This window comes from Budorcas taxicolor, chromosome 17, assembly GCF_023091745.1.
Source record: "Budorcas taxicolor isolate Tak-1 chromosome 17, Takin1.1, whole genome shotgun sequence".
Classification (NCBI taxonomy): Eukaryota; Metazoa; Chordata; class Mammalia; order Artiodactyla; family Bovidae; genus Budorcas; species Budorcas taxicolor.
This window is the reverse complement of record NC_068926.1, coordinates 48,826,912-48,851,182: the sequence shown is the minus strand read 5'-3', so window position 1 is coordinate 48,851,182 and position 24,271 is coordinate 48,826,912. Positions and strand designations below refer to the sequence as shown.

Genomic DNA, 24,271 nt, shown 5'->3' with positions numbered 1-24,271 from the left:
GAGTCGGGCATGACTGAACGACTAAACTGAACCGAATGCTGTCAGGATCTATCTGTGTTGTCTCAAACGGCAAGTGTTTCATCCTTTTTATGGTTGAGCAGTATTCCATATATATGTGGGTATCTAGATAGATGGACTTCCCTGGTGGCTCTGCGATAAAAGAATCTGCCTGCTAATGCAGGGGACACACGTTTGATCCCTGGATTAATAAAATCCCCTGGAGAAGGAAATGGCAACCCACTCCAGTATTCTTGCCTGGGAAATCCCAAGGACAGAGGTCCATGGGGTTACAAAGAGTCAGACACAACTTAGCGACTAAACAACAACAACATTCAGATAGATAAGTACGTCTATAGGGACACAGATACATAGATACCTATATAGACATCGCTATCTCTGTAGATAGAAATATAGATATTACATATTTTCTGTCCATTTGTCTACTGATGGGCACTTAGGTTGTTTCCATATCTTAGCTATTGTAAATACTGCCACAGTGAACATAGGGGTGAAGATATCTTTTCAAATGGGTGTTTTTGTATTCTTCAGATAAATACCCAGAAGCAGGATAGCTGGGTCGTTTGGTAGTTCTATCCTTACTTTTTTGAGGAGTTTCTGTACTATCTTCCATAAAGGCTGTACCAATTTACATTCCTACCAACCGACCAGGCAACCGACAAGAAACCAAAATAAGTGAACAGAGCAAACCAAACAGAGACAAATACGTAGATACAGGGAGCAGAGTAGTGGTTACCAGAGAGGAGGGGGAGCGGGGTTTGGCTAAACGGGCAAAGGGGATTGACTTGTGCTGATGGATGGAAACCAGTTTTTGGTAGTGTATACAGAAGTGAAAATACCATGTCATACACACGAAACTTACATATTGTTACAAATCAGTGTTACCCCAATTAGAAAAATACATTAAAAAAAAAAGAACAGTTGCCTCAAGAAAAAATTGTCGCCAAGACATTTCCAGATATCACCCAGGTGGCAAAATTACCTCTATATAGGAACCACAGGTTTGGGTCTGTGCAGAACTGAACCAGTTAATGGAAGCAGATCTGGGGTTACTCTGTGTGGTTTAAACCAAGGATTGGCAGACATTGGCCCATGGATCAAAGCCAGCCCACCACCTGTGTGGCCAACAGGCTAAGTCTGGGTGATGTGAAAATATAAGAATGCTAAAACATAACAATTTAAATAGTTACATTTTAAATAGTTCTGTGAGCACCTATGTAATCTTGATTTTGCCTCTCAATCTACAAAAGGTTAAATTGTTTATTGTATGGCCTTTTAAGAAAAAAAAAAAAAGATGTGCCAAGGAACCATGATTTAGACCTGTGGTTCTCAACCTCTATATAGATCATAAACCTCAACCTTTTATAAAGATCATAAAATTAAGTCCATAATCTTATGAACTATCTATCTTTATGTCTGTCTATATATACATACATATATATATATATATATATATATATGATTAAAAGCAAATCAGTGGAACCTCCCTGGAGGTCCAGTGGTTAAGACTGCACCATTCAATGCAGCAAGTGTGGATTTGATGCCTAGTCGGGGAGCCAAGATCCCATGTGCCTCATGGCCAAAAAACCAAAACCTAAAACGGGAATGATATTGTAATAAATTCAATAAAGACATTAAGAATGGTCCACATCAAAAAAATCTTAAAAAAATAGTGCCCTGTCACTGAGATGAAAAATATGACCAAAGCAATCCATAGTAAAATAATATTTTAATATTTGTACATATGGGCTTCCCAGGTGGAGCTAGTAGTAAAGAACCTGCCTGTCAATGCAGGAGATGTGAGAGACAAGAGATGTGGGTTCGATCCCTGGGTCGGGAAGATCCCCCTGGAGGAGGGCATGGCAACCCACTCCAGTATTCTTGCCTAGAGAATCCCATGGGCAGAGGAGCCTGGCAGTCTACAGTCCATAGGGTTGCAAAGAGTTGGACACGACTGAAGCGATTTAGCACGTGTATATATAGAAAAGAGCAAATGAAGTCATCAGATACTTGCTCATGTCTTAAGAGTTGGCATGAATGTGTCAGTCACAAATACAGGCTGGTATAGCTATGTTTAGGTAACTTGGATTTCACAGGCAGATTAGACATTGCTAATGTTATTTTCCAAAAAGATAAACAACTTTTTACTGAAGTTCCATCAAATCAAAGGACAATCTTCACCCCAGTAGTTGGCAATACTGGAAAATGCATAATAGGTTACACTGTAGCCCCTCCCCTAATTTGTAGGAGGGTGTTTGAGATAAGTTTTTGGCTTCAGTAGTTCTCATAGGTTCCTCACCTTGTGAGTGTCCAGTGGGACAATCAGAAGTCATTCAGGACCTGGGTAATCGTTTGTTGCCTGGGACCATGTCAGGCCTTGCGGAATATCTAAGGGAGCTAGACCCATTCTCTAAGTGTCATTGTCTTGCTCTCTCCAGTCATTATGATAACAAACTCTGCCTCTGTGAATACCCCAAATGCCATCTGTGGTCACCAGAATAATGTCCCCACCTGCCCCACGCAAAGACGTCTTTGCCTCTGTTATCCCAGCCTATGAATATGTGACTTTCCCTGGCAAAGGGACTTAGCAGATGTGACTTTAGTGGGACATTTTGAGATGTGGACGTAGTCCTGGATCACCTGGATGGGCTGATGTAACCACAGAGGTCCTTATAAGAGGGAAGATGGAGGTCAGAGTAAACAGAAGCTGTAGACTTTTGGGGGCTTCCAGTTGGCACTAGTGGCAAAGAACCCACCTGCTAATGCAGGAGATGTGAGAAACGCAGGTTCAGTCCCTGGGTTGGGAAGATCCCCTGGAGGAGGGCATGGCAACCCACTCCAGTATTCTTGCCTAGAGAATCCCATGGACAGAGGAGCCTGGTGGGCTACAGTCCATGGGGTCACAAACGCTGGACTGAGCACACACACGTGATGGTTTTGAAGAGGGAGGAAGGGCCCAGGAGCCAAGAAATGCATCTTCCTCTGGAAGATGGAAAAGACGAGGAACCCGATTGTCCCCTGAAATCTCCAGAAGGATTGCAACCCTGCTGACTGCTTCATGGTAGACTTTTGACCTCCAGAACTATAAAGAAAAATCTTTGTTGTTTTTCTACACTACTTTGTGGTAATTTGTTACAGCAGCAATAGGAATCAAATGCAGACATCATCTCATGGGGGACTTCTGTGTTGAGCCAGTCAGAGCCCCTCGTGGACTTGGGGTCTGAGCCATGTTACAGGAATGGACTGGGAGAAATTGGCCTCGTGGGCCATTTGTCAAGATCAAACCATTCGCTGAATGCAGCAGTTAAAACATTGCGTTTTATTTATTTTTAAAATCTTATTTATTTATCTGTTTATTTACTTATTTGTTTTTGGCAGCGCTGGGTCATCATTGCTGCCTGGGCTTTTCTCTAGTTGCAGTGAGTAGGGGCTACTCTAGTCGTGGTGCGTGAGCTTCTCATTGTGGTGGTTTCTCTTTTTGCGGAGCACAGGGTCTAGGGTGCATGAGCTTCGGTAGTTGCAGCCCCCGGGCTCTAGAGCACATGCTCAATAGTTCTGGTGCTCAGGCTTAACTGCTCTGTGACACGTGGGATCGTCCCAGACCAGGGATCAAACCCGTGTCTCCCGCATTGGTAGGAGGATTCTTATCACTGAGCCACCAGGGAAGCCCCCAAACGTTGCATTTTAGGTTTAGAACTTTGCCTGGCAAACGTTTCCCTCTGTGCCTACCCAAGGCACTGTTCTCATGCTGATAAAGTTTAAGATTCTGTGTGTTTAGAGAATTTCTCTTTGAAAGGCATGACTCCTTTGCTCCACTTCCAGGATCCTGATTGAGGAATACCTGAGTGTGATTACCCACTTCTCCCAGAGAAAAGGCGGGGGTGGTGGGGTGGGGTGGGGGGGGATACTCCCCAGGGCCTCCAAGGGGAATATAAATACATGCTCTTTTAAAGGAGAGTTTTACTGTTTAGAAATTGCAAACCACACTATGTAATTTCAGCAGAGGATATTGAGGGGTTGGTTCAGAAGAGGCATTGAAATCAAATAATCCACTTATCAAGGTGCCTTTTGTTTCAAGAAGAAGGTAACAATGAACCGTATTTAGCAGAGAGAGACCTTCAGTGTCTGGTGAATTTTAATAAATCGCAAACGGTGGGGAGAGAGAAAAATTCTCAAAGTCCTCCGGCCGGCTTGTGTTTCAAGTAAGCTTGCAGTGACTTGGAAGGAACATCCAATCAGGGTTTTCTTTGAGGCGTGTGGGGAAAGGCAAGCTTCTGCTTTGCAGGTTTCTGATGTCATATTCGTGAACTAGAGATGTCTGGGCGGGATAGGCCATTGAAGTTATGAAAAGAACCCACCCCTCTTGATTGCAGATTTCTTTTCTCGCATGGCTGTTCTCAGTTTTTTTGTTTTTTAATTTTATTTTTTTTACTTTACAATACTGTATTGGTTTTGCCATACATTGACATGAATCCACCACAGGTGTACATGAGTTCTTTTTGTATAAATTATGGAGATCACCTGTTTTTTTCATGTTCCTGTAACCTGAAAACCTTTTTACCCTAACATATCAACAGGATTGAAATAATGCCAGTGATCTAATGATATATAAGAGGAACAGAAACTTCTCCTCAATTAATAGGTGTGTTCTACGTGCAGGCTACTTTGTTTATTGCCTTAAGTGAGTTGGTTTTGATATGATTCCTACTATAAAGATGAAGATTTTTAAACAAAACTTTATTTAATACATTGGCGATTGTTTCTGTGGTTGTTTAGTGCCTACATCGTGGCAGACTCTTGGTGACCCCATGGACTGTAGCCTGCCAGGCTTCTCTGTCCATGGGACTTGCCAGGCAAGAATACCTGAGTGGGTTGCCATTTCCTTCTCCAGGGGATCTTCCTGGACCAGGGACTGAACCTGTGTCTCCTGCATTGGCAGGTGGATTCTTTACTGCTGAACCACCAAGGAAGCCCATGTGGGACAGGGATTAATTTTGGGATGTGGTCCCGCTTTGGGAATGCTCTTCACCACTAGGATGCATTCCTCTTCCTGGTGCTGGAGAGGGTTTGGTTAAAATCCTTCTTCTTGTCTCTTTGTCACCTGTGCCAAACCACTGAACACCTGCGGTGAATCAAGTTAGATCAGGGTTTCTCATCTGTGGCACTACTGGCATTTTGGGCTGGAGAATTCTTTGTGGCGGGGGAGGAGCAGGGCTGTCCCTTGCCTTGTAAGATGTTCCCCGGATCACTGGTCTCTCCCCACTAGGTGGGAGTAGCACAGCCTCCTGCCTCGTTGTGAAAATTACAACTGTCTCCTGTAGACATTGCCAAGTGTCTCCAGGGTGCAAAGTCACCCTTTGTTGAGAACCTCTGATACTATTTAGGAAAGACATTTGCACGTCCGGAAAAAGCACTACTTGTTGATTTGAGTAATTCCTCGGGGCAGCAGGGGTGGGGTGGAGGGGAGTGGGGGTGGGGGGGCGGGTAGAGGTTCTTTTTATCTTTTTTAATCGACGAGGATAGTGGGACCTAACATTTCACCAAGGTACTTTATAAAGTGACCGACTTTATTTTCTTGGGCTTCAAAATCATTGCAGATGGTGACTGCAGGCATGAAATTAAAAGATGCTTGCTCCTTGGACGGAAAGCTATGACAAACCTAGACAGCGTATTAAAAAGCAAGAGAACATTTTGCCAACAAAGGTCCATCTAGTCAAAGCTATGGTTTTTCCAGTAGTCATGTACAGATGTGAAGTTCAGTTCAGTTCAGTCGCTCAGTCATGACCGACTCTTTGCGACCCCATGGACTGTAGCACACCAGGCTTCCCTGTCCATCACCAATTCCCGGAGCTTGCTCAAACTCAAGTCCATCAAGTCTGTGATGCCATCCAACCATCTCATCCTCTGTTCTCCTCCTGCCCTCAATCTTTCCCAGCATCAGGGTCTTTTCCAGTGAGTCAATTCTTCACATCAGGTGGCCAAAGTATTGGAGTTTCAGCTTCAACATCAGTCCTTCCAATGAATATTCAGGACAGATTTCCTTTAGGATGGACCGGTTGGATCTCCCTGCAGTCCAAGGGACTGTCAAGAGTCTTCTCCAACACCATAGTTCAAAAGCATCAATTCTTCGGCACTCAGCTTTCTTTATAGTCCAACTCTCACATCCATACATGGTTACTGGAAAAACCGTAGCTTTGACTAGATGGACCTTTGTCAGCAAAGTAATGTCTTTGCTTTTTAATATGCTGTCTAGGTTGATCATAGCTTTTCTTCCAAAGAGCAAGCGTCTTTAAATTTCATGCCTGCAGTCACCATCTGCAGTGATCTTGGAGCCCACATCACAGATGTGAAAGGTTGGACCAAAAAGAAGGCTGAGCACTGAAGAATTGATGCTTTTGAATTGTGGAGAAAATTCTTGAGAGTCTCTTGGACTGCAAGGCAATGAATCCAGTCAGTCCTAAAGGAAATCAACCCTGAATATTCACTGGACTATAGCTGAAGCTGAATCTCCAATATTTTGGCCACCTGATTGGAAGAGCTGACTCTTTGGAGAAGACCCTGTTGCTGGGGAAGATTAAAGGCAAAGGGAGAAGGGGGTGGCAGAGGTTAAGATGGTTAGACAGCATCACTGACTCAATGGACATGAGTTTGAGCAAATTCCAGGAGGTAGTGGAGGATAGGAGTCTGGTGGGCTAAGGTCCATGGGGTTGCAAAAAGTCGGACTCATCTTAGTAACTGCAAAAACAAAAACTACCTTATGAGCATCCATCACTTACCACATTTAGAGGTATATCAGGCCCCAACCTGCCTTCCTAGACCAACTTCCCCCTCCTCACACACCCAGGTCCTGAGCTTCCCCTTCACTGACCCTTTCCTCATGCCACCCCCTGCGCCTCCTGGAATCCTTCCCCTATTCCACTCACCCTCCCAAGATCCAATCCATCCTTCATGTCACAGCTCAGAGAAAATCAACACTAAAGAATCCATCTCGGTTAACACATCCCAAAGCGAGCATCACAATGAAGGTGGCACATTGTGTTGGCTGAAGGGCCATTTCCCCTGGGGGTGTTCTATCTGGGTGCTAAGTGACATGGACATCTCCTGTGTTCACTATCTCAGAATCTCAAAAACTCAATTTCCGGCAGCGGCTTCGCAGGAGAGTTCTCTGATGAACAGCTGATGGAGGACACAATATCCCCAACACTGACAGGCAAGCACAGATAAAGAAAATGGATAAACAGGCAGGGCGACAGCAGATGAACATGCTGTCAGCTAGGAGACCAGATGTAAAGGTGCAGCTGTCAGCCTCTCTCCTCTTCCCCGCTCCACGTCCTTAGGAAACCAGCATCGGACTTTTCCAGGGGTATTGTTTCAGATCAGTAAAAATGACTCAATAATCCTGTCTTTCTGGGAGACGCTGCTGTGAGCAGATGAGCTAGATTTAGAGGGTGGATATCTGTCTGTGCTTCACTAGCTCCTGGCAATCAGGAGATAGTTTTCAATCAGCAGATAGAGTGTCAGGAGAGAAATGCCACAAAGTCTGGTAATCACCTCTGCTTCCTTAATCCTCTAGATCAGGGCTCCCCAAAATGTAGGATGAGCTTGAGAAAGGCAGACGCTGTCACAGCACCTGAGGGTGCAGATGGGCTTTGGACAACTCTAGGGAGGCCATTCTCATGAGTGTCTACAAGGTTGGCTGTTGGAGGTACATCTACGAGATGGGGGAAATACCTGAGTCTCACCAATGAGAAAGTGAGTCCCTTTTCAATTCTGTTTGAATTATTCTAATTCCATCGAGGAGAAAGTTCACATTGGTGTCACTGTATCTTTTTAGATTCTTACACTTGATAACCTCTTGATATTTGTTCTCTACCCCATTGGGTGTTGCTGCATTTAAAAACCACCCCATATTAAGAGACTTAGTTCACTTGTCATTTCATATAAGTTTTGGAGTGACTGATCTTGGCTGGACTTGGCTAATTTTGGATCGTCTCTCTCTCTTGTTTGGCGGTGGCTGCCGGCTGTGGATTGGCTGATCTAGGATGGCCTCCATGCAGTTAACTCTCCTCTCCTCCACATGGTCCCTTATCCTACAGTAGTCTAGCCTAGGCTTGTTCTTTTGGGTTGCTGGCAGGAGTCCAAAAGAGAGTTAGTGCAAGTGTGCAATGCGTCCTGAGACCTGGCTTCGGAATAAGCACATTGTCACTTCTGCCATATTCTGCTGGCCAAAGAAAATCCAGGGCCAAACTGAATTCAAGGAGTGGGGCAATAGACTTCTAATTTTGAAGGGAAAATTGCAAAGTCACACACAAAAGGTATAGATATAAGAAGAGAATGGGGGCTATTTAGTAATTGTTCTACGATCGGTACTATTGGATTCAATACAATGAATCTATCCACCTGTGCATCTACCTGTGTACCCATCCTTCCATCCATCTTCCTATCCATCCAACCGTTGATCCATTCATCCATCCAAACATCCATCTATCAACTGACCTCTCCATCCATCTAAAGATTTATCCAGCCATCAACCCATCCATCCAACCACTGACCCATCCATCCACCCAAACATTCATGGAACCATTGATCCATCCATCCATCCATCGATCTATGGAAGCTAAAACTATCCAAGAAGGTACAAACTCGCCTAAGATCACTGTTGACTAGATCAATTCTAGATCTCCATAGCCAAACTTCATCTTTAACCACTATGCTAGACCCCCACGCCTGCCTTTAAAATGTCTCTTTTTGGCTCAAGTTAACTCTCTCGTGAGCAGGAAAACTTCAGATCTAGGCTTAGCAGGAAGATATGAGCCAGGCACTTTTTGATCCATGTGAAGGATAAACAGAGACTTAAATAATGGAAGAACCCTGAGAGAGGAGACAACAAGACAACAAGCCCACTCCAGCTTTATTTTCTCAACAATAAACTCAGTATTTGCTTAAAAGTGAAAGTTCATTTTTAAGGATGTTTTTAAAGATAAAAAGACAGAAAAGGAGAGAAAAGAAATTTTTATGTGCAAGAGAGTGGAAAATGGTGAGCAAGCTTGTTGACAAGCTTCCCTGTTGTGGAATACATCCTACACAGATGGACCTTAGAATCCTTGCTCCATTGCTTCAGAGAGTCCTTGGCCCACCATCTTTTCCAAACAAATGACTCTCTAAATCTCTACGCTTCATGATTTAAAAGCTTTTTTGGAGAAGGATGAATATATCAGAATAAAAGCATCAGATGTAGCAATTAGTCTCTTGGTTTTGACGCAATTCTACAAGTTGCTTCAAGTCAATGGTTTTATTTAAAGACATAAAGTCAGAACCGTTTCTGGAAGGTTGTACAGGGACTTTTGAGAGTGTTTTAACGTGGCCCCAAAATGAGTGGGTGAAAGTGGGAGCAGCAAAACATCCCTAAAGAGAGAGGGACAAAGTACCCATGTTGCTGGCCACCTGAGATCAATGCCTCTGGGCAAAGAACAGGGAAGGAAGCTATTTCTTTGAAAAGCCATCTTGACAACTCAAGTCCTTTTGGCTGCAGTACCAAAGGCAGCTTTGATCTGCTAGCCAATGTCCCCGCTGGGAAAAGGATTAGGGGAACTTCCAGAAGAGAGAGTCATGGGGTAGCCCCATAGGCCGGATGGGCTGTGCTGGCTGCAGTTTGAAGTAGGGGCAGAAGGGGAGGTTGGAGCATCAGTGGAGAGAGAGGAACACCTGTCTTCTCTTTCAATAAATGAGTGGGGGCTTATGTGGATTTTCTGGTCTGGTTTTGAAAGATAAGAGTCAGGCAGAGGCTTTCTTGGTCTTTTCAAAGCTAGCATTTGGGGAACTGTAACCTCTTATGCCCCAGGTCAATAGTGAGTCCTCAGTGAAGCCCCAACAGTGTAAGTATAAACCTAAGGGGAAGTTTTAGAGGACAATCTTCAATCAACAAGGAGGTGGCTGGTTATACTGCTAATGATGGAGGCAATGAACAAAGAAAGACAGGAAGACAGGGATGATGTGTTGCTCTTTCCCGGCCCAGTGTTGAACCTTCGGCCTCCAGTGTACATTGACTTACCCAGCTGAAGATTCTAAGTCTGCTTGTTCAAACTCAAATGCACCTAAGGGTCCAGCAGGAAATGTCATTGAGCAAGGCAATCTGCTGTGTATCTTATCTTACTGTTGCCAGATGGGCAGACAGCCTGCATCCTGCCACTTCCTCCCATGTGTGCGAAGCTAAAAACCCAGATACTCCTCAGTTTTTTATACACATATTTTTAATACATTCTTTTTTTCATAGTCTTTTCCATTATGGTTAATCACAGGATATCAAATATAGTTCCCTGGGCTATACAGTAGGACCTTGTTTATCCATTCTAAATGTACTATTTTGCATCTACCAACCCCACACTCCCACTCCATCCTGTCCCTCTCCCCACCTTGGCAAACACACGTCTGTTCTCTGTGTCTGTGACTCTATTTCTGTTTCATGTGTGTGCTGCATCACTCAGTCACGTCCGACTCTTTGCAACCCCGTGGACTGTATACTGCCAGGCTCCTCTGTCCATGGGGATTCTCCAGGCAAGAATACTGGGGTAGCTTGCCATGCCTTCGTCCAGGGGATCTTCCCAAGCCAGGGATCGAGCCCAGGTCTCCTGCATTGCAGGCAGATTCTTTACCATCTGAGCCACCAGGGAAGCCCATGAATACTGGAGTGAGTAGCCTACCCCTTTTTCAGGGGATCTTCCTGACCCAGGAGTTGGGCTGGGGTCTCCTTCATGGCAGGTGGATTCATTTCCAGCTGAGCGACCAGGGAAACCCTTCTGTTTCACAGATAGATTCATTTTAGATTTCACAAATGAGTGCTATCATACAGTATTTGTCTTTCTCTTTCTGACTTGCTTCACTTATTATGATCGTCTCTAGTTGCATGTATGTTGCTGCAAATGACATTATTTCATTTTTTGCAGTTGAGTAGTATTCCATTTTATATATGTACCATATCTTTTTTATTGGATAAAATAATAAATTTTAAATTGTATAGTTGCTTTACACTACTATGTCAATTTCTGCTGTACAACAAAGCCAAACAGCCATATGTGTGTGTATGTATATATATATATATATCCTCCCTATGACAATCCTAGACAGTATATTGAAAAGCAGAGACATTAATCTGCCAACAGAAGTCCATATAGTCAAGGCTGTGGTCTTCCCGTGGTCATGTACAGTTGTGAGAGCTGGACTATAAAATAAGGCAGAATGCTAAAAAATTGATGCCTTCAAACTATGGTGCTGGAGAAGACTCCTGAAAGTCCCTTGGACAGCAAGGAGATCAAACCACTCAATATTTAGGGAATACTTCTTGGAAGGAATGATGCAGAAGCTGAAGCTCCAGTATTTTGGTGATCTGATGCAAACAACCGACTCATTGGAAAAGTCCTTGATGCTGGGAAAGAATGAGGGTAGAAAGAGAAGAGGGTGTCAGAGAATAAGATGACTGGATGGAATTACCAATGCAATGGACATGAACTTGGGCAAACTTTGGAAGATGGTAAGAGACAGGGAGGCCTGGTATGCTGCAGTCCGTGGGGTCACAAATAGTCGGACACAACTGGGCAACTGAACAACAACAACCCTCTTTCTTAGATTCTCTTCCCATTTACATAACCACGGAGCACTAAACAGAGTTCCCTGTGCTCTCCGTTAGGTTCTCAGTAGTTTTCACTCTCCAGTTTTAAAAAATGATTCCCATTCACAACCATCTTTTAAAATACTGTGGGCAGAATGGAACCTACCTGCCAGCTGAGCTGAGCACCTTAAGTGAATAGTCTGCAATTTCTCCCAGTTTGCTGTTTTTCCTTTTGACTTTGTTTATGATACATGTGGCTTTGTGAAAGGTTTTCTCAATTTTTATATAGGGATAGTTATCATTCATTTTTATACAGGGATGGCTAAATTTCATTCAGAGTTTGAATCATAATTAGAAATCTCTCCCTAGACCCAGGTTATAGAAGAAATGACCCACTTTTTCATTCTGTATAAAAAATAATGTCATTTTCTTACATCTGGATCACTCATCCATTTGAAGTGTATTCTTGTGTTTGGTGTGAGATACAGACCTAATGTTATCTTTCTGCCAAATGGCTGGCCAATTGTCCAAGCACCATTTACTAAAAACTCTTGTCTTTGCCTCATGATTTTTGGTTCTACCTTTATCATATACTAAACTTTAGATGTACAGGAGCTTATTTATGAACTACTCTATTCCATTGGTCTATTTTTCTCTTTAGGTACCAGTGTCATTAAATATATTTGAAACTCATGCAAGTTATTCACAAATATTTCCCACTTTACACTCGTAAGTAACTTGCTAGCTTTGTGTCAGATCAGATTCCATGTATTTGCCGCCGTTCAACAATTGTACAAAAATTATACAATTGTACATTGTTCAACAATGTACAAAAATCTCCTTTTTTAGAAGAGTGGAACTGTGAATTTTATTTTATTGTATGTATTTTATTTTATTTGGCTTCGCCATGCAGCATGTGGGATCTTGGTCCTCTAACCAGGGATCAAAGTTGTGCCCCCTTCAGTGGAAGCATGGAGTCTTAATCATTGGACCATCAGGGAGGTCCCCCAAATTTCCTTTTCATATATTTCAACTGATTGAATTGGTTGAAAGACAATTCGGCCAATTCACAATTTTGGAGCATGTGATCATTTACTGGCTGATCCCCAAAGGAACCTGAAGATTCTAGACAAGTGGACTACAAAATGTTTGGGCTTCCCCCGTGGCTCAGCGGTAAAGAATTCACCTACACGGCAGGAGACAATGCAAGAGAGGCGGGTGGGATCCCTGGGTCAGGAAGATCCCCTGGAGGAAGACATAGCAAGCCACTCCAGCATTCTTGCCTGGTGGGCTACAGTCCACATGGTTGGAAAGAATCCGGCATGCCTGAAGCGACTGAACAAGCATGCGCTGCAGTGTTAACCCCTCATTTCTAAATCACTTGTCAACTTCCTCGGGTTGCCAAATGACCTCTAAGGAGCCCAGAAATCACCGCATTTTTGTCTTTTTCTTTTCTTTCTTTCCCCTCTGCAGTGATCGAGGGCCGTGGGCTCACAGACAACATCCAGCGATTTTCCTCGCTGCCCCCTTATCTGCCTGTGACCTACCAGGTGCTCAGAGCCGAGACATCCTTCTTCCTGAAGGAAACCAACCAGGACTTGACACGCAACTCCAGCCTGCAGTCCCGGGTCGAGTCCTTCTTCCCCTACAAAGCCAGACAGCTGCCAATCTTAAATGCCAGCTATGGGCCTTTCTCGGTGGAAAAGGTCGTGCCCCTGGATTTGATGTCGGCTTCCAACTTTTTAGGTCCCACCGACAAAGTGAGTTTCAACTGGAAGCTGAAGGCGCACATCCTGCGGGACAAGATCTATCTGAGCCGGCCCCGCGTGCAGGTGCTCTTCCACCTGGTGGGCCGGGACTGGGACGACCCCGGCCCCGCGCAGAGCCTGCCCTGCCTGCGGGTGTTTGCCTTCCGGGAGACCCGGGAGGTGCGGGGCAGCTGCCGGCTTCGCGGGGCCCTGGGGCTGTGCGTGGCACAGCTGGAGCTCCCAGCCAGCTGGTTCGGCACCCCCACCGTGGTGGCCGGGAGGAAGAAGGCGCCGGAGCCTCCCGAGGGCAGCCCTGTAGAGCTCTACTACGCCGTGCAGCCCGGGGACGAGCGTGGAGACTGTTCTGGGGGTGACGTCCGCAAGGGCAATGCCATCCGCCCTGGCAAGGATGGACTGCAGGAGAGCACGTCCCACCTGCAGAGAATCGGCGCCGTGGGCCTCTACCGCACTCAGGACAGCGCCCAGCTCAGCGAGCTGCGTCTGGACGGCAACGTGGCCATCTGGCTGCCCTCCAGGCCTGTCAAGCAGGGAGATGTGGTCACTGCCTATGTCACCGTGGCCAGCAATTCCACCGTGGACTTCTTCATCTTGAGGTAGGTCTGCACTTGAGACAGGCTTAGGCACGCCTGGGACGACACTGGATGGGAAGTTGGGGTGTATATACCAGGAGATGCCATTTTCATCACCTTCAGGGCCCCTCCTGCTTCACACCGGAAGCCAGTTTCTGCACCTGACCACATGTTTTCAGCAGCTGCACTGTATATATTAGGGGGTTGGAGAAAATGGGCTGAAATTGCACCCCAAAGAAACAAGATTAAATTAATCACTCTCTTTTGACCTTGAATTACCGCTGAACTTGAAGAGGGATATAATTTTTTTTGGGGGGGGAGGCATAAACAGATTTATGAAGTATTAAAATGTTCCATGGCCAAAAGGGTGATCAAAATACGGTTACTTCATATTTACGGGCTTCCCTGAAAGCTCAGTTGGTAAAGAATCCATCTGCAATGCAGGAGACCCCAGTTCCATTCCTAGGTTGGGAAGATCCCCTGGAGGAGAGTATGGTAACCCATTCCAGTATTCTTGCTTGGAGAATCTCCCGGACAGAAGAGGCTGCCAGGCTACAGTCCATGGGGTCACAAAGAATTGGACATGCTGAGCAACTAAACATACACACATACACACACACACACACACACACACACACACACACACACACACCTCCTTAGGTTTCAATTCTGTAACCTTGAGACATTTACAGCTTAGGTTTTGGTTTGATTGGCCCAGACGTAAAGAATCCGCCTGCAATGTGGGACACTTGGGTTCATTCTTTGGGTTGCGAAGATCCCCTGGAGAAGGGAACAGCTACCCACTCCAGTATTCTGGCCTGGAGAATTCCATGGACTCTATAGTCCATGGATCGCGAAGAGGTGGACACGACTGAGTGACTTTCACTTTCACTTTCACTTTATATTTATAAAATTTTTAAATTAATTTCTGTTGGCGTATAGTTGCTTTACAGTGTTGTGTTGGTTTCTACTGTACCGCTCAATGAATCAGCTATAGGTATACATGTGTGCATGCCAGTTATGTCTGACTCTGTGCGACCCTATGGACCCTATAGAACACCAGGCTCCTCTGTCCATGGGATTCTCCAGCAAGAATACTAGACTAGATTGCCATGTCCTCCTCCAGGGCATCTTCCTGGGATCAAACCCACATCTCTTTGTCTTCGGCATTGGGTAGGTGGGTTCTTTACCACTGGCGCCACCTAGGAACCCCATATATGTACATATAGCCCCTCTTTTTTGGATTTCCTTCCCATTTAGGTCACCACAATGTGACTTTTTTTTAAGCTTTAAAATTTTTTATAGACATGCAGATACTTGGTTAAATGACAAAGTGTATGTTCAGTGGGCTCAAGGAAAGATATAGACATATCTCACCATCTGCCATCTCACTTTGAGTGTAAGCGTGAAAAAAAAAAAAAAAAAGCCAAGAATAATATCTTTTTTTATTTGGTAGGGTTAAATCTCGGAGAAGGCACTGGCACCCCACTCCAGTACTCTTGTCTGGAAAATCCCACGGACAGAGGAGCGTGGTAGGCTGCAGTCCATGGGGTCACTAAGAGTCGGACACGACTGAGCGACTTCCCTTTCACTTTTCACTTTCATGCATTGGAGAAGGAAATGGCAACCCACTCCAGTGTTCTTGCCTGGAGAATCCCAGGGATGGCAGAGCCTGGTGGGCTGCCGTCTATGGGGTCGCACAGAGTCGGACACGACTGAAGCGATTTAGCAGCAGCAGCAGCAGGGTTAAATCTTGCCAGTTACGAACTGAGGAAACTCCAGTTTGTGACAAACACTATTTAACTTATTTGTTTTTTGGCCACTCTTCATGACTTACAGGGTCTCAGTCCCTTGAATAGCGATTGAACTCAGACCACTACAGTGAAAGCCCATAATCCTAACCACTAGGCAACAAGGGACATCCCTCAATAGAAAGTTCTTTATCAGAGGTATTTCATCTCATAATAAAAGAAAAAAAAAATTAAAACAACCGCAGAATAACCCACCTTCCATGACCTCTGCTGGTTCAGCACATCACACGGAAGATGTAATGGGCTTGCTCTGTCACTCTGGATAATGATTCTGGGGTTTAGATCAGGGCAACCTGTTTTGTGAGGATAATTAATACTGGGGGGAAAGCCACTTAATGCACATCCTCTTAAAATGTGGCCCAGAATTTCAGAATAATGAAAAAATATTTACTTGAGATTTGTTTAAAAGAAAAAGATGACCAAAATCAGACTTTTTTAATGATTATCATTAAGAATGACTTAGGTTATAATTGCAGCAATGCTTTAGTTCTTTTTAGAATAAAAAATTAATCCCATGTGGCTTGAGTTGCTTGGGAAAATATTCACAAAATAGATTGATGACATCTTCTGGCATATTTCACTTTGGTTTAGATTTGGTTGTCTGAAGATAAGAATGGTCCTTTTTATTTTTATTTATTTATTTATTTATTTTTTTTAGGAGAGCAAGTCAGCTTGGATTTATTTATTTATTTTTTTTTTTAGTTTTTTATTTTTTTAATTTTAAAATCTTTAATTCTTGGTCCTTTTTAAAGAGTTTGTTTGTTTTTACCAAAGGCATTCAAAGGTTTTGATAAGTTTCTCGAGGCATTTCTTAGTCCTTTGGATTTGGATAATTTTCTTCTGAAGTGTCTAATGATCATCCTTATAATTTTTTTCTTTCAATTTTTAAGTGGACTGGTTTTACCAGATCCTTCTTTGCCTTCTTTGGGATATGAACAAGTGTTTTACAGACTCTCTTTCCATGATGTTATGTAATCCTACATCTTCTACAAAGTACAAAATGTACCCTCTGGGGAATTCTCAATCTCATTTGTACTGAGGGGTGGTCAACCTGGTGCCTGCTGTCTCTGGGGTAAGGGAGAATAAACTAGATGTCTTAATGAAAGTGCCAATCTTATGACTGCAGGAGAGGAGGCATTTCGATAAAAGGATCCAGGTTCGCTTCCTCCTGCCTTGGATGGAGAAAGATACTGATCTAGAAGTTCTGAGTTTTATTCCCACTGAGTCTCTTAGCATCTTCGTTTCACGTCATTCTATTATAAAATGAATGTATCCAGCCCGGGCATTGGAAAGGAGCTACGGAAGACAGGGGATCAATAGTACTGCTAACAAGTTTTTAAAATTCCAGAGTCATAGGAGCCTGGGCCTCCTGCATTTCAGGTGGATTCTTTACCAGCTGAGCTATCAGGGAAGCCCCCTTCCCATCTGTACTTATCCCTAACTTCCCTCTTTCAAAAAGCAAGCTCTAGGGGTGAGTATGTGTGAACAACTGCGTCCCCGCAACTAAGATGCAGAGCTTTCCACGGCAGGCAGGGCAGTCAGACCTGGTTCACTGGAGAGGAGGAGTTGTTGTCTTTGTTTTCCTTCACAAAGATGAGGGTGATGTTGGAGAAATCAGGTCCTGCAACCAACTGGTCTCGATTCTGGTCCACTTCCCTGGCCTGCCATCTCATCTCCATGTGCCTTAGTTTCCTCATTCTGATGTTGGTACCTACTGCCATAGGGAGGGGAGGATTCAGTGGCTCATACTTAGTTGTAAGGTGCTTAAAACAGTACCTGACATGTAAAAGTGCTTCTACAAGTGTTGGCTATTACTATCAGGGTTGTTTTTAAACATCTATCAAAACTTCAGTAAGCATTGAATTCTATTTTGGCAGTAAAAGGACATCATGCTTTGCATAAAACAACAGCTACCAGGTCTGTTCTGAAAGCTGTATTGATTCTCATTTTACTAGGATTTTTTTAAAGAGCAAAAAAAAAAAGAAAGAAAAATGGTTTTATAATGACAAGAGCTTTGGGGGCACAGAGGATGAGAATGACAGGGTTCTGGGTGGAATATTGGTTGATGCCAGGAAGGGTAGCAACCCCATTTCTGCCTTCCTGGTCTTTCCAACCGTGGATTCGAGTCCTGGGGAGAGAAAAGTGGGAGAAACATGGAGTAAAGGATGACTCCAAGACATTGGAAGTGAAAAATGCAGCTGCCATGATGAGAATGGGAAGGCTGTAAGGAAAGCTAGCATTCCCTTTCCAGGTAACGTATTTCATTGTATTTTAATTTGTATGTGCTCAGTTGCTTCAGTCATGTCTGACTCTTTGCGACTCCATGGACCCTCCAAGCAGGTGAGTTCAGTGGGTTTAGGCCCCTTGTCTCTTGGCACATGGCTTATACATGCTCGATTTTCAGTTGCTCAGCCATGTCTGACTCTTTAAAGCTATATGGACTGTAGCCCTCCAGGCTGCTCTGTCCGTGGGATTCTCCAGGCAAGAATACTGGAGTGGGTTGCCATTTCCTTCTCTAGGGGATCTTCCTGACCCAGGGTTCAAAACTGTCTCCCTGCATCTCTTGCATTGCCAGTGGATTCTTTACCTTTGGGTAAAGAATTTTACTTTGAGCCATTGGGGAAGCCCATATTTTAATTTTAATTTAATTAGTTCTTCTAAGGAAAGACGTATTCAGAAACACAAAAAGATGTATGTGGCGAAGTAATTAAGTTTGTGTGAGGCTCACTGAAATTTAGGGAACACCACTTTCTTCCTCTCGAAAGTAGCAGTGCATGGAAATGCTCATTTATTTATCCAGCTGCCGTCAGCAGTAGTCACTGGTTCAATCACAGGAGAAATCCATCTGGCCCATCACTGGAACCCAGCTGAGAAATTCACGGGAAACTTACAAAGGGACTGGGATTTGAAAGACCCCTCTTGACCACGAAATCCAAAAATGCTCTCCATCATCTCTGTGGAAGATGGCTTTGCTGACAAGGCTGTGATGCTTGGACTTAGCCTGGACTTCTTGGGAATGTTTATAGGATCAATAACAGACATGGAAACTTGACCTAAGCCTCCTTTACAAGACGGGTTTTCACAAACAACACTCTCTTCCACAGGCTTGAGGAAGCAGCCTGCATTTCGTTAACTACTTCATGCATCTAATTCAAAGGCAACCCCCACTTTATAATCAGACAGGTTCCTGAGACTCAAAAGTCAAGGTGTGGAGGTTGAAACTTTGTTTCCTGTGGATAGAACGTTATTTTACAAAGCTTTTTTGAAAAATAAAAAATAAAATAATGACCAACATAAAGGAAGAATACCTACAGGTATGTTTTACAAATACTTGTAAGCAGGTCAGTTCCATGGGTTTAGGCCCCTTGTCTCTTGCATATGGCGTGTACATGCTCAGTCACTCAGTCATGTCCGACTCTTTGCAGCTTCATGGACTGTAGCCCGCCAGGCTCCTTTGTCCATGGAATTTTCCAGGCAAGAATACTGGAATGGTTTGCTACTTCCTTCTCCAAGGGATCTTCCCGACCTAGGGATAGAAGCCATGTCTCTTGCGTCTCCAGCATTGGCAGGTGGATTCTTTACCACTATGCCACCTAGGAAGCCCAAAGATGACCATAGCCATCGACAGTGAAGGAGTCAGGGGAGGGGAGATCTGCGTGCAGTAGGCAGCTGAATTAGAAGAGCAAAAATGAAAACTAGCAATGATTCTGACCTAGGAGTTGGCTAGCTTAAATGTTTTGCCACTGGACACAAACTTTTCACGAGGAGATACAATCATGAATGCAACAAACTCAGATGAGTTCTCGGTTGAGGGTGATTCTGCTCTCAAACATGGAGCTGAACCCATTCCTGGGATAGGAGGGATGAAGGCGTGGAATCTGAGCATCTCAATAAGTTACCTGGCAGCTCTGGTCACTTTGGACATTCCTGGGGAATACATGACAGCTCACTGTAACAACATAACACACTCTGATACCTGTTTGTTCCTCAGGATTAACACCATAGTAAGTTTTTACTGCCTTAGCTTAGAGAGACACTGTTTAGTCCAAGTTACAATTAGATTTCACAAAAGAGAATTTGACTACATAGATATTTGTAAAATACATGTGTTAAGAAAAAAAAATACAGGAGGCTGGAAGTCAGAAAAGCTATAATACTACATGCCAGTCCTCTCTGCTGCTGTTCAGCTGTGTGAACCTGAAAATGCCCTTTAATATCTCTGGGCCTGTTTGTTCATTTAAAAATATGGTAATGAATCCTTGTTACTATATGACTTGCACGCCTGCGTGTTTAGTCGCTCAGCCGTGTCTGACCCTTTGAGACCCTTTAGACTGTAGCCCGCCAGGCTCCTCTGTCCCTGGAATTCTCCAGACAAGCATACTGGAGTGGGTTGCCATGCCTTCCTCCAGGGGCTCTTCCCAACCCAGGGATCGAACCTGTGTCTTCTATGTCTCCTGCATTGCAGGCGGATTCTTTACTTGCTGAGCCATCGGGGAAGGTGACTGTATGGCTTACCACAGAGTAAAGGACCAGTAAACATTTACTGAGTTAATGCAAAAGCAAATACCTAATGTCAAATTTGTATCATGAACAATCCTTTTCATGGATGTTTTCCTTCGTGATTTACTAACTAAAGTTTCTTGAAATAATATCAAGATTCCTTTCAGCAAACGTAAGCATTATTTTCTATTCTGAGTGTTTTCAAAACATTGACAGTTGGAGTCATCATCCCTGAAGATTCCCATTGCTATCTCTATGTGCCTGAGTGCTAATGACAGCCCCAATGCTGAGGACCGCACTCCTCACTCAAAGCTCAATCTTAGGACTGAGGTTGTGAAATTACTCTCTGTGTTCGAACCAGTGTTCACATTGTCTCAGGTCGCCAGTGTTAGAGCAAGTAGATCTCACTTGACCTCACAGGTCTTTAAAGGGAAGACTTGAGGAGGCCATGGCACCTCTGGTCTCTTCAGGAAGCAGCTGAAATGGATCCCTAAAGAAGCTAAGGCAGTCCTCTCCCATTTAAAATAAGCTTGCTTAATTGAAATCCGTAATTCACAGAAATGCAGGGGAGATGTTCTCCTCCAAGTGTAACTAATTCAGAACCCTGCAACTCTGTAATTGGAATTAGGGATGCTAAGAGAGTCATAAAGAGTCTTTCCTCATTACAGATTACATTATGCTGCTGCCATGAGTTTACACAGAGCATATCTCGTGTCTCATAATGAAAAGAAGATGAGTAGCGTACGGGCTGGTTTAGTCTATGCCAGGATTTCCCAACCTCCGCAAGATAGGCCTTTGGGGCTAGATCATTCTTTGACATGGGTGCCGTCAGATGCTTAACAGTACCCCTAGCTTCCACCTAGTAGCATGGTACCTTCTCTCCAGTTGTGACAACCACATTGTCTCCAGACATTGCCAAGTATCCCCTGAGGACAGAATCAGCCTGATAGACAGCTATTCATCTACATCTTTGAGGATCAGAGGGTATGGATGGTCTGTGTACAGATTTGGGTGGGAAAATAAACAGTTTATCTCATTCCCACAGACAGAAGAGCCTGGCAAGCTACAGTCCGTGGGGTCGCAAAGAGTCAGATACGACTAAAGCGTGCACACACATCTCATTCCTAGGCGTTCCTTTGGTCAAAAGCTGCCAAGACTGTCTCCTTGATTTCTCTTCTGACATGTTCCTTCATTCTGTTCCTTTCCCACCAAGAGTTAAGTATCTGATCAATATAATCAATTATAAATCAAAACATCCAAACTATTGATGTTGGCCAAAAAGTTCATTCAAACAACCTCAGTATTTCAGAGGTGACCAAGAAAGAGAGAAAACAAGATACTTGGCATCACCCATCTTGGATTCCTTGTGTTTCTGGATTTCTGTAGATCTCAGGTAGTTACCCCAAGTTCTATCAGCTGGTGATCTGTCCACCAAGCTTCCTCTCAAAGATAGCTGCCTCTTCAACTCAAGTCACTACCCTGAAAAGCAAAAAACAAAACAAACCAAAAAAAAAAAAAAAAAAAAGGTATCTCTCTATCTCCTTTTCTCCAGAAGAACTAAGAAGTATACAGCTGATTACATGACTGCTTTTCCCCTTTCTGAGTAAGATTTGTCTGCCAGCTCTGATCATGGACATTTCAGGGTCTAAATCCTAGAAGGTGATTTTTCTCCTGTTTAAGTAAAACATGATGAAGTAAAGAGGTAGCCTTCCCAGAAGAAGAAAAAAGGAAAATAAGAGAGGCAAGTCTATACCAAGCATCCAGCCTTTAATAGGCCTCACTTTGCAGAGGCAGGTCTCAAAATAAGGGAGCAGTAAGGCTGTGGTTTTTCCAGGGGTCATATATGAATGTGAGAGTTGGACTGTGAAGAAAGCTGAGCGCCGAAGAATTGATGCCTTTGAACTGTGGTGTTGGAGAAGACTCTTGAGAGTCCCTTGGACTGCAAGGAGATCCAACCAGTCCATTCTGAAGGAGATCAGCCCTGGGATTTCTTTGGAAGGAATGATGCTAAAGCTGAAACTCCAGTACTTTGGCCACCTCGTGAGAAGAGTTGACTCATTGGAAAAGACTGATGCTGGGAGGGATTGGGGGCAGGAGGAGAAGGTGATGACAGAGGATGAGATGGCTGGATGGCATCACCTACTCGATGGACATGAGTTTGAGTGAACTCCAGGAGTTGCTGATGGACAGGGAGGCCTGGCGTGGTGCGGTTCATGGGGTCACAGAGTTGGACACGACTGAGTGATTGAACTGAACTGAACTGAAGAGGCCTTCATTGGATGTTGAACGTGAGACCTATTGATTCATTATTTCCATCCTAGTGTGACTGGTAGGGATATGGACAGTCATTCTTGTTAATTATGAATGTCTTCCCAAACAAATTAACACATCATGTGCATTTAAGAGCTGCTATAGGTTCCTAGCATTTTTCCAATAAAGAAACAAAAAGGATGAAGCATGAAGGCAGAGAAAAAGCTTTTAAGGTGATGTCCTATAGGAAGAAGCTTGCTGTATGCAAGAATGTTAAGGGAGCAATATTTTTTCCAGCAGGATAAGATTTGTAGATGAGTTCATTTCTAGAATCTCAATGTATGACAAGGGAATGCAGTTAGCCTGCAGAAACTCACTCTCATCAACTCTAGAAGGGCTTTATGGGGTTCATCTTTTTTTAAATTAAAGAAAGTTTTATTTCCATATATCTGGTTGTGTTGGATCCTCATTGCGGTGTGGGCTTTCTCTAGTAGTGAGGGCTGCTCTCTAGGTGTGGTGCGTGGGCTTTTCACCGTGGTGGCTTCCCTTGACGCTGAGTATGGCCTCGAGTATGTGTGGACTTCAGTAGTTGCGGGTCCTGGGCTCCAGAGCAGTCTTGAGAGTTGTGGCACACAGGCTTAGTTGCTTCGCAGCATGTGGAATCCTCTTGGATCAGGAATCAAACCTGTGTCTCCTGCATTGGCAGGCAGATTCTTTACCACTGAGCCACCAGGAAAGCTCTTGGTTCATCTTGTAGAGACAAACCTTGTTTCTCAGCCACCCAGAAGAGGGCAGAGTCTCAGGATACCCCTGGTGCGTGGATGGTGGGATTCAGGGAGCATCTCTCTCCTAATAGACTGAAGCCCATCAGGGAGCTTCACAACTGAGTCTACTTAAACTTCCTCTGGCACAAAATATGCCCAAAATACATGCTTACAGCAGCATTATTCACAACAGCCAAAACACGGAAACAAACCAAACATCCAGCAACAGATGAATGAGTAAGTGAATTCTAATATATTCCTGCAATGTAATAGAATACGGCCATAGAAAGAAACGAAGTATTGATAAAGACTACCATTGTGGATGAACTTTGAAAATAAGAGGCTGAGTGGAGGAAGCCAGACCCAAAGGACCACATATGGCACAGTTCTTTGTATAGGAACTATCTAGAATACCCAAGGCCATAGCGACAGAGAGTACAGTGGTGGTTGCCAGAATCCAGTGAAACAGATGATGAGTGGTGAGTGATTGCTCTAGGATGGGAGGTTTCTTTTTGGAGGGGTGAAAATATTCTAGAATTAGATTGTGGAGATGGCTGCATAACTATACTAAACACCACTGACTTGTATACTTAAAATGTAAGCCATATATATATAGGCTTTTATATATATATATATAGGCTATATATATATGTATAGGTTTATATATATATTGGGCTGACTAAAAAGTTCATTTGGATTTTTCTGTAAGATTTATGGAAAAACCATAACAAAATTTTGGGTCAACCCCCAATGTATATTTCCCATGAGATGGTGTGTGTGGCAGAAAAGATTGTTGGTTTTGACCTTTCTTTATTGCCTCTAAGCTTAACCACACATTAAACATGGAACCAATTTTAAAAAAATAAAAAAACCTCCAGTTCAGTTGAGGTTTTTTTTCCATCAAGTGATCAAACGTTCACTGTCTTTCCCACACTTAGCAGTATTCTTAGGATCTTGCCAGGTTGAATCTTTCCCACCAGTACTA

The 24,271-nt window shown here is 43.8% G+C and overlaps 1 protein-coding gene across 1 annotated transcript in view; it reads left to right on the top strand.

Annotated features, from left to right (window-relative positions):
• Nucleotides 1-24,271, top strand: part of TMEM132C (transmembrane protein 132C) — a 450,381-nt gene that overhangs the window by 142,112 nt on the left and 283,998 nt on the right. The window contains exon 2 of the mRNA XM_052654878.1: nt 13,097-13,985. Within this exon, the coding sequence (XP_052510838.1) occupies nt 13,097-13,985 (889 nt within the window). The remainder of the gene's footprint in view (nt 1-13,096; nt 13,986-24,271) is intronic.